Below are 16,885 nucleotides of genomic sequence, written 5' to 3'. Positions count from 1 at the left end.
GGATTATCTGCCTCAAACCCTATTACTAGGGCTGAGTCACTGGCTTACTGGTGCTCTTCCATGCCGTCCCTAGAAGGAGTACGTCACTTGAGTGGGTTGAGTCACTGACGTGATCTTCCTGTCCGGGTTGCCCCCCCCCCTTGGGTTTGTGCCGTGGGGACAGATCTTCGTGGGCTATACTCGGACTTGTCTCAGGATGGTAAATTGGCGGTTGAAGATATCCCTCAAGTGGTGTGGGGGCTGTGCTTTGGCAAAGTGGGTTATATCCTGCCTGTTTGGCCCTGTCCGGGGGTATCGTCAGACGGGGCTACAGTGTCTCCCGACCCCTCCTGTCTCAGCCTCCAGTATTTTTGCTGAAATAGTTTGTGTCGAGGGGCTAGGGTCAGTCTTATCTGGAGTATTTCTCCTGTCTTATCCGGTGTCCTGTGTGAATTTAAGTATGCTCTCTCTAATTCTTTCTTTCTTTCTTTTTCGCTCTAGGAAGACCTGAGCCCTAGGACAATGCCTCAGGACTACCTGGCCTGATGACTCCTTGCTGTCCCCAGTCCACCTGGTCGTGCTGCTGCTCCAACTGTTCTGCCTGCGGCTATGGAACCCTGACCTGTTCACCGGACGTGCTACCTGTCCCAGACCTGCTGTTTTCAACTCTCTAGAGACAGCAGGAGCGGTAGAGATACTCCAAATGATCGGCTATGAAAAGCCAACTGACATTTACTCCTGAGGTGCTGACCTGTTGCACCCTCTACAGTCACTGTGATTATTATTATTTGACCCTGTTCTGTTATAATCTCCACCCGGCACAGCCAGAAGAGGACTGGCCACCCCTCATAGCCTGGTTCCTCTCTAGGTTTCTTCCTAAGTTCTGGCCTTTCTAGGGAGTTTTTCCTAGCCACTGTGCTTCTACACCTGCATTGCTTGCTGTTTGGGGTTTTAGACTGGGTTTCTGTACAACACTTTGTGACATCAGCTGATGTAAGAAGGGCTTTATAAATACATTTGATTGAAATAAATTTGATAGAAATTTGATTGATATGGCGCAAACAGCCAGGCACGGCGCAAAACAGCCAGGCACGGGGCCAAACACCCAGGCACGGGGCCAAACACCCAGGCACGGGGCCAAACACCCAGGCACGCCGCAAAACACCCAGGCACGGCGCAAAACGCCCAGGCACGGCGCAAAACGCCCAGGCCCTTGGCCAAACGCCCAGGCACGGCGCAAAACACCCAGGCACGGCGCAAACACCTAGGCACGGAGCTAACACCCAGGCACGGAGCTAAGCCATAACAAATAACACTTTACCTTAAGACCCATCACTTTGAGAGGATGTTGACAACATCGAATAAATGTGTCTGCAGTCTGGACTGCAGGTCACAATACAACAAATGACTCATCCTGTTAGTTTTACATGCTCATTGGAATTATTATTATTATATTCAGCCTAAGGGCACAATGGCCACTGGCTGCAAAAGGCATGGATTTCTTTAGGGGGCATTATGGCCACACAAAGGGGATGCCACCGGGAAATTCAAGGCATTATCAAGTGCTTGTCAAATTGTGAATGAGAGACTGATGAAGTGTGTACATCCCGCGCAAAAAAACAAAGCAGAGCTTATGCTTTCAAGCGACTTATTTCAAATCATCATTAGAGTCGCATTATGCATCCTTACAATGTATTAGAAAACAAAACATAGAGTCCAACATTTGTATCACAACTAAAGTTGCACAAAGACTCTAAATTAAGCATAAAGGAGGACCTTTTTCTTTGTTCATCGCAGAATAGTCGCATATGTGAGCACTCCCTCAAATCCTTGGAGGAAATATCCTTTCTATTTTGTTCAGCTATGTTCAATTGTATTCTTCATTCTATAAAATTATTTAAAATAATGCCATGGAATTCTAAGCAAATCTTGTCTGCTAAATGAACTAGTGTAGCCCCCAGCCATATGGCATAGCCAGATTAGGGCCTAACATCAGGACAACTCAGAGTATGCTATTTTGTTCTTCTGAAATAGACAACATTTTCTTCATATAATGTTTCTTTAGACCTGTCTAAAATAAATAATGGATTTATTGTGATGGTGTAGGCTATATTACATGGATTTATTAGACTTTTTAAAATGTAGATGTTCCAAAGGTCTGCATTAGTGGCTTGTAAACTACAAGTGCGTGGAAGCCAGGAGATGCTAAATGTGTTTATGTTAATTAACATTCAATTACCATGAGATCGGCAGTTATTTGACTGACAATCACCGGCTTAAAAAACGTCATGACCGCCACAACCCTAGATACAACTCCCTATTATACTCACTATTAGTTAAATAAAGGTTAAACAATTACAAATAAACTATTAGGAAGGTGTTCCTAATGTTTGGAATACTCAGTGTATAGCTTTAACCCTAAATCCAGTTTATGACCCATCCACACATTCATATTATAGCACATACCTTAGACCTGCTCTACTTGCTTTACTGCCCAACTTCCCCCTCAGGCAAGCAATGTAAACATGTCTCCAAGTGTGTGTGTGTGTGTGTGTGTGTGTGTGTGTGTGTGTGTGTGTGTGTGTGTGTGTGTGTGTGTGTGTGTGTGTGTGTGTGTGTGTGAGTGAGTGTCTGTATGCATGTGAGGGTGAACATTGATATTTTCATTGGTAAAACAGCTGCACAACCTTTCCGAAAGGCAAGCATGCATGTTCCAGTGCATAGTGCAATGAAACAGAACCCGCCAAGGATGAACTAATCTCCCCAGGACTCAGTGTTGTAATGGTGAACTTTAACTCAACCAAAGGGGTACTTTAGGTTAATACAGCTCACTGATGATGGTTTTCTGAGCAAAAAAACAAAAAACCCTGTGAACTTCTTAGATCTGAAACTTCAAAACCACAAGCAGCATTCAAGAGAAAATGAGTAAGTGTGTTAATCACACACACACACAAACATTAAACACACACTTAAACACAACCTACTATCAAGCCAATCCGTTGCACAGTAATTAACATGAAAATGAACTCAATTAAAACATGATCAAGCCCTCTTTAACAGTGATGCTATTGTGTTCAATACTGTATGTGTATGTTTCCCGCACATCCCAATGTCACTGACCATTTCCTATCCAGGAAATAAACATCTATGGTCCTGTAGCCTAATGTTTATAGTATGTAAATGTTCGCTCACATCTCAATGTTACTGAACATATCCTATCTAGGACATGCACATCTACGGCCCTGTAGTCTTGCCATATTGAGGACCTACAAAAAGGCACTACATGAATACATACTATACATCAATGGAGCATAATCACTCTACATCAACCCAATCGAAACATCTGTTTTTAGATGAGGCCCTACCTTCTTCCTCTTTGTCTTTGGTATCCTTTCCCCCCCCACACAGGGTCCAAGTAGTTCAAGTAGCAGGCACCCAAGAACCAAGTGCCATCCAACATGGTAGTGCATGACTGCAGGGAACATGTGTCTTTCTGCTCCCAGTGGTTTCACAATACCCCCAGTCACACACACTCATTGAGGAGGAGGAGAGGCTGGTCCAACACAAATCATACACAGACACAGTCCCACACACTTTCCGGATATACACCAACTCACTGATACATCTTGCACAGGACAATGTTTATCTTTAATCCTACATCCAGTTTATGACCCACCCACACACTCATATTATAGCACATACCTTAGACCTGCCTACTTGCTTTACAGATTCTGATCATGCCCAACTTCCCCCTCAGGCAACCTATGTAAACAGGTGTCTCCAAGTGTGTGTGTGTGTGTGTGTGCTTGCATGTGATTATGTGTATGTTTATGCTTGCGTGTCTCTGTGTGCGGGTGTTGATGTTTGCTCGATGAGGGACACAAACACCAAAAACTCAACCAACGATTTACACCCAACATATATTGGACTCATGCAATGCATGTGCTCTAAACTCTGAATGAAGACTCTGTCTACAACATAACTCACTCCAAACAAGGCCTAACCAAGTTAGATTGAGGTAAAAGTAAACGTGATTATGGACATCCATTGGCTCAACAATAGAAAAAGCTGATTTATGGACAACCAAATGTCTCCACTTTAGTGAACCCCTTGACAGACTGCAAGACACAGCTTAGGGGAAGAAGATGAGGAGGCCCAGCAGGGAATCCCCACTGTTTCCCCCCCTACTCACAAGGCAGGCGATACGCTTGACCTAATCTTTACTAGATGCTGTTCTACTAATCTCACTGCAACTCCCCTCCAAGTCTCCGACCACTACCTTGTATCCTTTTCCCTCTCGCTCTCCTCCAACACTACTCACTCTGCCCCTACTCAGATGGTATCGCGCCGTCGCAACCTTCGCTCTCTCTCTCCCACTACTCTCTCCTCTTCCATCCTATCATCTCTTCTCTCTGCTCAATCCTTCTCCAACCAATCTCCTGATTCTGCCTCCTCAACCCTCCTTCCCTCCCTTTCTGCATCCTTTGACTCTCTATGTCCCCTATCCTCCCGGCAGGCTCGGTCCTCCCCTCCTGCTCCGTGGCTTTACGACTCATTGAGAGCTCACAGAACAGGGCTCCGGGCAGCCGAGCGGAAATGGAGGAAAACTAGCCTCCCTGCGGACTTGGCATCTTTTCACTCCCTCCTCTCTACATTTTCTTCCTCTGTTTCTGCTGCTAAAGCCACTTTCTACCACTCTAAATTCCAAGCATCTGCCTCTAACCCTAGGAAGCTCTTTGCCACCTTCTCCTCCCTCCTGAATCCTCCTCCCCCCCTCTCCTCCCTCTCTGTGGATGACTTCGTCAACCATCTTGAAAAGAAGGTTGACGACATCCAATCCTCGTTTGTTAAGTCAAACGACACCGCTGGTCCTGCTCACATTGCCCTACCCTATGCTTTGACCTCTTTCTCCCCTCTCTCCCCAGATGAAATCTTGTGACTTGTGACGGCCGGCCGCCCAACAACCTGCCCGCTTGACCCTATCCCCTCCTCTCTTCTCCAGACCATTTCCGGAGACCTTCTCCCTTACCTCACCTCGCTCATCAACTCATCCTTGACCGCTGGCTATGTCCCTTCCGTCTTCAAGAGAGCGAGAGTTGCACCCCTTCTGAAAAAACCTACACTCGATCCCTCCGATATCAACAACTACAGACCAGTATCCCTTCTTTCTTTTCTCTCCAAAACTCTTGAACGTGCCATCCTTGGCCAGCTCTCCTGCTATCTCTCTCAGAATGACCTTCTTGATCCTAATCAGTCAGGTTTCAAGACTGGGCATTCAACTGAGACTGCTCTTCTCTGTGTCACGGAGGCTCTCCGCACTGCTAAAGCTAACTCTCTCTCCTCTGCTCTCATCCTTCTAGACCTATCTGCTGCCTTTGATACCGTGAACCATCAGATCCTCCTCTCCACCCTCTCCGAGTTGGGCATGTCCGGCGCGGCTCACTCTTGGATTGCGTCCTACCTAACAGGTCGCTTCTACCAGGTGGCGTGGTGAGAATCTGTCTCCGCACCACGTGCTCTCATTACTGGTGTCCCCCAGGGCTCAGTTCTAGGCCCTCTCCTATTCTCGCTATACACCAAGTCACTTGGCTCTGTCATATCCTCACATGGTCTCTCCTATCATTTCTACGCAGATGACACACAATTAATCTTCTCCTTTGCCCCTTCTGATGACCAGGTGGCGAATCGCATCTCTGCATGTCTGGCAGACATATCAGTGTGGATGACGGATTACACCTCTTCCTCCCGGGGAAGGACTGCCCGTTCCATGATCTCGCCATCACGGTTGACAACTCCATTGTGTCCTCCTCCCAGAGTGCTAAGAGCCTTGGCGTGACCCTGGACAACACCCTATCGTTCTCCGCTAACATCAAGGCGGTGACCCGATCCTGTAGGTTCATGCTCTACAACATTCGCAGAGTACGACCCTGCCTTACACAGGAAGTGGCGCAGGTCCTAATCCAGGCACTTGTCATCTCCCGTCTGGATTACTGCAACTCGCTGTTGGCTGGGCTCCCTGCCTGTGCCATTAAACCCCTACAACTCATCCAGAACTCCGCAGCCCGTCTGGTGTTCAACCTTCCCAAGTTCTCTCACGTCACCCCGCTCCTCCGCACACTCCACTGGCTTCCAGTTGAAGCTCGCATCTGCTACAAGACCATGGTGCTTGCCTACGGAGCTGTGAGGGGAACGGCACCTCCGTACCTTCAGGCTCTGATCAGTCCCTACAACCAAACAAGGGCACTGCGTTCATCCACCTCTGGCCTGCTGGCCCCCCTACCTCTGCGGAAGCACAGTTCCCGCTCAGCCCAGTCAAAACTGTTCGCTGCTCTGGCACCCCAATGGTGGAACAAGCTCCCTCACGACGCCAGGACAGCGGAGTTAGTAATCCTTCTAACCCCCCCCTCCCACCCCCCAATTATTTTTTTTAAATGATATAGATGTACTATTGTAAAGTGGTTGTTCCACTGGATATCATAAGGTGAATGCACCAATTTGTAAGTCGCTCTGGATAAGAGCGTCTGCTAAATGACGTAAATGTAAAATGTAATGTTTCCAGAAGTACACGGTTCTGGTCGACCCTAGGGGCATGGATGGGAGTTTGAGAATGAGGGAAGCCACAGAACCCACATGGATTACATGCTCTGGAGGCAGGAAAACTCTCCCGACACAGAGCTCCATAAAAACCACAGTTGAAAGCACAAGAGGGAAATATTTTCTGGAGAATCTTAGAGGTTCAATTGATTTATATGAGTCGGAGGAAGAGGAGACCTACAGCACATTGAATCATAGGCCGTAACATAGCGAGGACGTTCCCTAACACAGAAATAATTACTTAATGCCTATGGGAACAAAGAAGAACCACACTAATGCAACAATAAGCCATTTTATAGCATGAGTTTGATTTAGAGGGGGGTTTGAGTTGGGGTGACAGACCCTCCTGGGGATTCTCTGAGACTGTGCATGTACGAGCAGGAGATCAGTGGTTTCCTCCCATCCAGTCTAGCTAATAGCTTCCAGAGAACTCTACTGTCTTCAATAGGATAGTGTCCCCCATAAAATACTGATCTGGTGCAGAGCTATGGCTGAGTCCCTGAGTCCCTGCTCTCAACACATGTGCCACCCTGCCGGAAGACCAGGTTCAGTCCCCAACTCGACCCTTCTAACTCCTCATCTGTATCCCCATCAATAAAAAATAACACTGGTCTGAGGGGACCTGTTGGAATATGGCTATCCTACAAACCCCCTCAATCTACCTTTGGGACTCCATGACACAGGTATGGATGGGTGAGAGAGGTGGAAAGAGAGGGACAAGGGAAATAAAGGTTAAGGCATTGATGTGGCACTAGTTGACATATCTGCATCGCTTTGCATTTAATGTATGTGATTTATCCTCGGTGCTGATCTCTCGTCATTTAAATTACAGTGTCTGAGAGCATAATTATAAGTTAAAGTGCTGGGTGGCTCAGGCCACTGACGACAGGCTAACACTGCTGAGGGACAGAGAGATAGAAACAAGGCAAGGCTGTCTCATCCTCCTTCCTTTTCTCTCTGCATTCTCCACCTCCCCTTGCACTACCACCTTGTCCTCTTCTCCTTCGTCTCCTCCCCTCCGTTTCCTCTCCTCCATCTCCCCTGCTCCTCCATCTTCACCCCCTCCCCTTGCCCTACTTCCTCCTCCATGATATGAATGCCCTCTGTCTGCTGTAATCACCCCACTACAGATTGGAGCCAGTCTAGAAGCATTCAGACTATTGTTTATCACAAGGGTAAATACTTTAATCCCAAACCCTTTGGCTGTAGCATTAAATCAAAAGTTGACGGTACACAGAACCTTCTTGTTGAGGAAATACACAGGGCAAAAGCCTAAAGCCGTTTTCCAGAAAACATAAACTAATATAGTTTCCCCTCTTGCGGTGTTTGTTATTTACTAGAGTGGTTTTAGAGTGGGGGTGAGTGCCCTTTGGCTTTCCTCTTCAACCTCATGTTGCCCAAAGGAGAAATGGGTATGTCCCTAATGACAACCTGTTCCCTATATGGGCCCTGATCAAACTTAGTACACCATATAGGGACTACTGTGTCATTTAGGACGCAGACATGATCTCCAGACCCCTATGTATCCTAGCAAACTCAACCTGGATGGAGGGCTGTTTTAAGTTCTAATATGAATTGAGAGAGTCAAATATGTGTTCCTCCCTCCTTTATGAGAGCGCTTGATGTTGGATGGAGGTTTGCTCCGACTTGCCCTGGCTGCTGGGTCATCTATCAGTGGTTCTATGGGGCATCAGAGATAAAATACACTGAGATTCACTTCCGTTCTGTCTTACCCTCTCTAACCTCCTTCCATTTAATGACCAACAAATCATCCCTTACTGAGGTTTCATTATCCTTAGCGTCAACAAATTACAAATCTGTCCGAATAATGAAGCAGGGTATATTGCCAGTGATCGTCATCAATAACAATCCCAGGTATGATGAGAATGAATATTACAGTGCTAACATGAGCCTGATGATGGATTGCCTTAATGTAAACTATGTACTATATGCCACAACTATCAAACAAACACGCAAATGCCAAAACTTACTTTTGATCAGGCAGGTGAGTATATATAAGGGTGTGCATGCATGTCTTTCAGTGTGTGCGTGTACGTCTGTGTGTGTGTGTGTGTGTGTGTGTGTGTGTGTGTGTGTGTGTGTGTGTGTGTGCACATTTTATTTGTGGTGGATCTGGCTGATCTTTCAGCAGGGTAGGTAGAATGGAGAGGTAACAGATAATGACTCTAATTATATAATAGGCTTTATCACTACCTCCAATTATTTACCGCTTTCTCTGCCTCAGCAGTCGTAAAGCAATTCGGTAGCAGTGACACCCACTTAATCATCCCATCAGAGGCAAAGAACAGCCAGAGGAGAACAAGACCAGCCAACAGATACATAGTACTGTATGTAGTGTACACATTCAGCAGATTAGGGTCGTATTCATTAGTGCATTTCCGTTCAAAACGAAGCAAAAGGAAAACAAGCGTATCTAACTGGACAATGCCAAGTAGGTCCCTCCCTGTTTCAATCAACTTTCTTCTGTTTGGTGCATAATGAATGACCCAGGTCTGATCATCTCTGAGCTGAGCGCTGAGGTGTGTCTGATATATTATGTCAGGTTGGCAGAGCACCATATACCATCATACATGGGTAGGATCTGCAGCGCTGATACACAGGTCACCCATCTACTAAAGCAGGGCCTTGCTAATGCTGGCTGAAAAGCTGCTCTGCTGCTGGCACTGGAACATTATTCAAGGTGCCTTGTGTCTGAACGATAAGAAGCCAAACCCGCTCCACTCGGTCCTTGTCGCTAGGCAACCACACAAACCTTTCTGTGTTTTGCAACTTCATCCCCTTGCCTACTGAACTACGGGGAGAAAGTAAGATTTAGAGGCAAACGCCAGGATCAGGATAATGCGACTGAGGGAAAAAAATAGAAAAACCCTGGAAAGCGATCTGTGGTATGTATGACAAGGGAGAATGTAGGTCTTGGCTGGCTTTGTAGAGTTTTGGCCGGTAGAGTATGTACATATCTTACGGATGCACAGATAAAAACGAGTCTCCATTATCCCATTCATAGCACATTAATATAGGAATCATCATATCCTCACAGGTAGAGGATGATACTGATCCTGGCAGAGCCTGATCTGTAACTAGAGATAATGTATGACTAGACATAGCTTATACACCGAGTATACAAAACACTAAGAACACCTGCTCTTTCCATGACATAGACTGAACAGGTGAAAGCTATGATCCCTTATCGAAAGCTATGATCCCTTAAGGATTGTTAAGCCCTGAGACAATTCAGACATATTGTGTGTGTGTGCCATTCAGAGGGTGAATTGGCAAGACAAACGATTCAAGTGCCTTTGAACGGGGTATGGTAGTAGGTGCCAGGTGCACCTGTTTGTGTCAAGAACTGCAACGATGCTGGGTTTTTCACCCTCGACAGTTTCCTGTCTGTATCAAGAATGGTCGACCATCAAGCCAACTTGACACAACTGTGGGAAGCATTGGAGTCAAGGTGGGCCAGCATCCCTGTGGAACACCCTGATGAATTGAGGCTGTTCTGAGGGCAAAAATGGGGGGGGGGGGGTGAAGGTGTTCCTAATGTTTGTTATACTCAGTGTACACAGGATGTAGACTAGAGATAGAGGTACAGTAGCATATTAGAGATAGTGATATGTAGATATGTAGACTAGATATAACATATTAGGCCAGTGGTAAGCCCAAAGATAGTGTTTACGTGTGTGTCCCAGCTAGACAATAACGTTCGGAGAACGATATGTTTCTTAGAGCTTGTTTCTTTGTTCCCACAACTTTTTGGTAATGGTGCTGGATAGTTGTTTGGCTTTGGAAAATTCTCAGCACATTTAAGGAACTTGACAATAAAACATGTTGGTAATCTTCTCGGAACGTTCTGTAACTGGTTTGACATTGGTAATGTTCTCAAATAACTCAGAGAACATTTAGAAACAATGTTCTTCTGTGGGAATGTCAGTACTTCAGCATAACGTTTCCTACAGGTTTCGTCATGGTTCTATTTAAAGTCATGTTTTCGCATTGTTCCTGAGAATGTTAATAAACAACATTATTCTGTTGGAATTTCAGTACTTCAGCATACAGTTTCCTACAGGTTTCCTCAAATTGTTCTGAGAACGTTGAGAAAACTTTCCATACAAACCACAAGAAAACTTTAGTAACGTTCAGAGAACGTTCTAAGAATGCTATTTAAAATACACTACATGACCAAAAGTGTGTGGACACCTGCTCGTCGAACATCTCATTCCAAAATCATGGACATTAATATGGAGTTGGTCCCCCCTTTGCTGCTATAACAGCCTCCAGTGTTCTGGGAAGGCTTTCAACAACATTGCTGCAGGGAAAAGGTGTTAGGGTTGAGGTCAAAGCTCTGCACTTTGGTGTGGGATTCAGATTCTCCCACACCAATCTCACAAAGCATTTCTGTATGGACCTCGTTTTGTGCATGGGGCATTGTCATGCTGAAACAGGAAAGGGTTTCAGCATGACAATGCCAACAGTTCCCCAAACTGTTGTCACAAAGTAGGAGCACAGAATCGTCTAGAATGTCATTGTATGCTGTAGCGTTAAGATTTCTCTTCCCTGGAACTAAGGGGCCTAGCCCGAACCATAAAAAACAGCCCCAGACCATTATTCCTCTGACCTCCTCCATATAGGCTGTCTCATCGTTGTTGGTGATCAGGCCTACAACTGTTGTGTCGTGAGCAAACTTAATGATGGTGTTGGAGTCGTGCTTGGCCACGCAGTCGTGGGTGAACAGTGAGTACAGGAGGGGACTAAGCACGCACCCCTGAGGGCGCCCCGTGTTGAGGATCAGCGTGGCAGATGTGTTGTTGCCTACCTTTACCACCTCGGGGCGGCCCGTCCGGAAGTCCAGGATCCAGTTGCAGAAGGAGGTGTTTAGACCCAGGGTCCTCACACACCTGTGTATGTGCCTGTATGCTGTGTCTACAAGCCCAAGGGCACTCTTTCTCTCTCATGTCTGCCAGACTATTCTTTTCAACTTAATCAGTAGCAGAACTGACCTTACATTTTAGGGACTCTGATCAGTGACATCATGCATTCCATGGTGGTAGCGCAATATTCACACAGTGCATCTGTAAGTTGGTTATTTGTGCATGACCAACATGGATTAGAGTAAGGAAACGTACACACGGTTTTACTAACCCCACAGCATCAGAGGGATTTCTACTTTTACAAACCAAACTTAAAGATCAAGTCATTCAGATCTGTTCAGTTTATACACGGCTTCTGTGATAAAATCGCAACACTTTTTCTGTTGTTGCTTAAAATCCTTACCTGAATTACAAACGACTCAATGCCGAGCCCAAACTAAACTAGGCTATGCAAAGACATGAAAATGCTAGCTGGGTAAAGTCATTTAAAAAAGGGAAAAAACGCCGTCAAACGTATCTTTAAAGAGAATACTGTACAGTATGAAAGCGGTGGCTTTACACAGTCATGGAAAGTGTCAAATAAATGATGGATGTTTTTTTCCACTCATGTCTTGACAGTTGAAAGAAATAATTTATAAAAGATTCTTCCCAAGAGATTTGAGGGAAAAACACAGTTGGGTTGTACGACCCTGTATATTGTGTAATATTTCTTAACCGCAGAAATATGTCCATGTTTCTCTCTGACAGATGTAGCCTTAGGGACAAAGTGTTAGCTAGATCTAAACCATTTATAAAACCACATGGCTTCCAGCCTGTTGGACTGGAACTTGTCTGCCACAAAACGTTGCTGGTATTAGACACTCACCACACACACACACACACAACACCCACGCACGCAACACACAGACACACGCACACACACACATAAACATTGTCATGCACCGTCAAGCAGAAATTGTGAGGCATGTAATCCTAAACACAACAGGCAAAACTTTAAAATTAGGACTGCATCCCCGCTTGGGACTAGAACAGTAGTGAAGTTGTGAACAACTCACAGTGACACAATGAGAAACTCCAATTCAAGAGTCTCAGACTGATGTTTGCTGATGTTAAGACCGGGCGGGGTTATGAAGGTTCAAAACCATCAGCTAATGTTAAAACTCCTTGCTTTGGTTTTTAGTAATGATGTCTTTACCCAAGGTCCCTGACCTCCAGGACTGTTTCATATTTTTAGGGTGCATTGTGGGAGTTGATGATTAACTAGGGAGCACCTCAGGGAGCACCAGTCAAGAGAGCCGAGGTCCCAGACGGAACATGCATCAAAGCCAGGAACAGCAACAGCAGAACAGGCTCCGACAATCACAGACCACAGAGGCCTCGGCTTCAAAGAGCGGAGAGAACAGAGAGGCAGGCAGACCTTGGTCAAAGAAAAAACAGATGCTGGTAATGTTGGCTGTGTCCCAAATGGCACCCTATTCCCTATATAGTGCACTACTACTATGGGCCCTGGTCAAAATGAGTGCCCTATGTAGGGAATAGGGCGCCATATGGAACTCTTTCAGGTTTTAGGGCTGGAGTCTTCAACGTGTGCTGCCTTAGAAGCAGTGGAGGCTGCTGATGGGAGGACGGCTCATAATAACGGCTGGAACGGAGTAGATAGAATGGCATCAAACACATGGAAACCATGGGTGTGATGTATATGATACCATTCCACCAATTCCACTCCAGCCATTACTACCAGCCCGTCCTCCCCAATTAAGGTGCCACCAACCTCCTGTGCTTAGAAGTAACATTCCTTCTAGCAGAAAGCCAAAAGAGGGGAGGAAGTGTTGTAGATGTAGTTGGCATGGTAACGCTGTTCTGCTGACTTCAGTTACTGCCAGGTGCAGCGGGTGGAGACAAAACATGGCATAGCATGATTTGAAATGTTTTTGAAAGTTTTATTCTTACACGGGTAATCTGCAGTTCAAACAATAACAAAGTGCTTAACCAGCCACTGTTTCGGTAAACAGCTGAGGGATGGGGCTAAAGAAATGAGCCAATCTCAAATTTATAGACAAACTGACCATCCATGATATCAAAATTATACAGAGGTTTTAATCATGTTTTGAGGCTATATAGTCCTTGTTTACAATTACATTGTTTACAAAAAAAGGAGAAAAACAAGTTTATATTGTGGGTTCTGATGAGACATTTCAAAGTTACAATCTTCAAGAATCAATTAATATACACTACCGGTCAAAAGTTAATAATAATTATTCCTAATAATTCAAGGGTTTTTCTTTATTTTTACTATTTTCTACATTGTAGAATAATAGTGAAGTCATCAAAACTATGAAATAACACATATGGTTTCACCTACAACAGTATTCTGTAGAGATACGCCATCCCATCTGGTTTGCGCTTAGTGGGACTATCATTTGTTTTTCAACAGGACAATGACCCAACACACCTCCAGGCTGTGTAAGGGCTATTTGACCAAGAAGGAGAGCGATGGAGTGCTGCATCAGATGACCTGGCCTCCACAATCACCTGACCTCAATCCAATTGAGATGGTTTGGGATGAGCTGGACCGCAGAGTGAAGGAAAAGCAGCCAACAAGTGCTCAGCATATGTGGGAACTCCTTCAAGACTGTTGGAAAAGCATTCCAGGTGAAGCTGGTTGAGAGAATGCCAAGAGTGTGTAAAGCTGTCATCAAGGCAAAGGGTGGGTACTTTGAAGAATCTAAAATCTAAAATCTATTTTAATTTGTTTAACACTTTTTTGGTTACTACATGATTCCATATGTCTTTTTTCATTGTTTTGATGTCTTCACTATTATTCTACAATGTACTAAATAGTAAAAATAAAGAAAAACCTTTGAATGAGTAAGTGTGTCCAAACTTTTGACTGGTACTGTACAAAAAAGACATGGTTTCTATGTGTTTGATGCCATTCCATTTGCTCCATTCCAGCCATTATTATGAGCCGTCCTCCCCTTAGCAGCCTCCACTGGGGTGAACGTAGCGCGTATTGATGGTTTATCAGCTGGCGATAACCTAGTACCATCGACGGTTGCAATAGGCCCCTTGTTATTTGATTATATTCCAGTACATTCTTCATGCTAGGTGAAAGGTGAAAACTGATAATAGGCTACTGTTTGTTTTTCCCCGGCTGAGTTGATGCACTGATTTGGGCCATCAGTTGATTGACTGCTGATTGAACGACTTGTTGAACAGCTGATTTCACCACCCACATTGTTGCAATTCGCACCCACCCTGTCTCTAAAATCATGCGACAATACTCATACTAACCGCACTAACCATACTTTTTGTGACGTAAATTGAGTATGTAGTATGTTTAATAGTCATAGTATGGATATAGTTAGCATGCCAAAAGTTCCCGGATGTCGTACTACATTCGAAAAATATGAATTATACAAGCAATGGACACTTTCCGTGCTTTAAGGGTCCATAATGCAATTCTTCAGAAATGGGTGTGGCTTCACAACATTTTCAGATTTGAAGAAAATGGAGGAAAATATGCAGCTGATGTCCAACGAGAGCGGGTACAAATTCGTTGCTTTAACTCATGACAAATGTTAAGAAAATGTTGAGCAATGTAATAAAGTAATGACTTTTCAAATAAGTCATGTAACACATTATGTTGGCTGACAATTTGTTAGCTACGCTACGAACCGCATAGCATATCGTTACAGCAGTATGTAGTGGGTAGCTACCTACTGTAACGTTAGTTGACTAATAATACATTGAATTTGCCAGTATAGTTACTTTATGCTATCTAACTAACTACCCAATGTTTATTGACTTGATTATTCACATCATTCATAGCTTAGCAAAGTGGTATAGTAGCTCGGGTGTGTTCATAAATTTGCTCTGGCTATCTACTCAAATTTCAGAGCACTCTCTTCTGACTGTGTCAGAGTGCAGAATAACTGATGAATTTACAAACGCTCAACACCCGTTGAATGTGGCCGGTGTCAGTAAACGTCATCAAAAAAACGTATTTAAATTGTTGCCAGCAGCACAGTTACAGTCACCAACGCTCTGGATAACATGAAAACCGCATAACCATCACTGCTAGGGCGAGTAAATTGGTCAGAGTGATCTGTTCTCTCATTTGTGTCTGGAAGTAGTTAGCAAGTTAGCCAGTTAGCTTGGGTGCTTGACTGCCGTTGTGAGGTCAGAAGGTCAGAACGCTCGGATCTACCCTACTCCTCGGCCAGAGCGTCTAGTGTGCGCTCTGAATGCTCCGAATTTACGAACTGACAATCTGACAACGCCCTGAATTTACGAACACCCAGAGCGCACTCTGGCACTCCAGATTGAATTTACAAACACACCAGAAGTCTAGCTAGTAATTTGTTAGGCTATCAAGCTAACAAGAGGTTGCATAGCAACAGCATCAACTCCCGGTAGACAGGCGAAGCGCTAGTACACTCAACTGAAAGGAAACTGTTTGTATACAGTATACTAAAATGAACTAATTATATACTGCTCAAAAAAATAAAGGGAACACTTAAACAACACAATGTAACTCCAAGTCAATCAAACTTCTGTGAAATCAAACTGTCCACTTAGGAAGCAACACTGATTGACAATACATTTCACATGCTGTTGTGCAAATGGAATAGACAACAGGTGGAAATTATAGGCAATAAGCAAGACACCCCCAATAAAGGAGTGGTTCTGTAGGTGGAGACCACAGAGCACTTCTCAGTTCCTATGCTTCCTGGCTGATGCTTTGGTCACTTTTGAATGCTGGCGGTGCTTTCACTCTAGTGGTAGCATGAGACGGAGTCTACAACCCACACAAGTGGCTCAGGTAGTGCAGCTCATCCAGGATGGCACATCAATGCGAGCTGTGGCAAGAAGGTTTGCTGTGTCTGTCAGCATGGTGTCCAGAGCATGGAGGCGCTACCAGGAGACAGGCCAGTACATCAGGAGACGTGGAGGAGGCCGTAGGAGGGCAACAACCCAGCAGCAGGACCGCTACCTCCGCCTTTGTGCAAGGAGGAGCAGGAGGAGCACTGCCAGAGCCCTGCAAAATGACCTCCAGCAGGCCACAAATGTGCATGTGTCTGCTCAAACGGTCGGAAACAGACTCCATGAGGGTGGTATGAGGGCCCGACGTCCACAGGTGGGGGTTGTGCTTACAGCCCAACACCATGCAGGACGTTTGGCATTTGCCAGAGAACACCAAGATTGGCAAATTCGCCACTGGCGCCCTGTGCTCTTCACAGATGAAAGCAGGTTCACACTGAGCACGTGACAGACGTGACAGAGTCTGGAGACGCCGTGGAGAACGTTCTGCTGCCTGCAACATCCTCCAGCATGACCGGTTTGGCGGTGGGTCAGTCATGGTGTGGGGTGGCATTTCTTTTGGGGGCCGCACAGCCCTCCATGTGCTCGCCAGAGGTAGCCTG

General features: G+C 45.3%; 1 protein-coding gene across 2 annotated transcripts in view; it reads right to left on the bottom strand.

Moving 5' to 3' along the window:
• si:ch211-196i2.1 (collagen alpha-1(I) chain) overlaps window positions 1-16,885 on the bottom strand; it is a 130,605-nt gene that overhangs the window by 57,384 nt on the left and 56,336 nt on the right. Inside the window, exon 1 of one of the 2 annotated variants that reach the window (XM_029769145.1) lies at window positions 3,345-3,790. The exons of the other annotated variant lie outside the window; for it this stretch is intronic. Within the exon in view, the coding sequence (XP_029625005.1) occupies window positions 3,345-3,464 (120 nt within the window). The 5' untranslated portion in view covers window positions 3,465-3,790. Of the gene's footprint in view, window positions 1-3,344; window positions 3,791-16,885 lie in introns of those variants that run through there. 2 annotated transcript variants of the gene reach the window in all.

Source organism: Salmo trutta, chromosome 12 (genome assembly GCF_901001165.1).
Source record: "Salmo trutta chromosome 12, fSalTru1.1, whole genome shotgun sequence".
Lineage (NCBI taxonomy): Eukaryota > Metazoa > Chordata > Actinopteri > Salmoniformes > Salmonidae > Salmo > Salmo trutta.
Note: the sequence above shows the minus strand (reverse complement) of the source record. Positions and strands in the feature narration are given on the sequence as shown.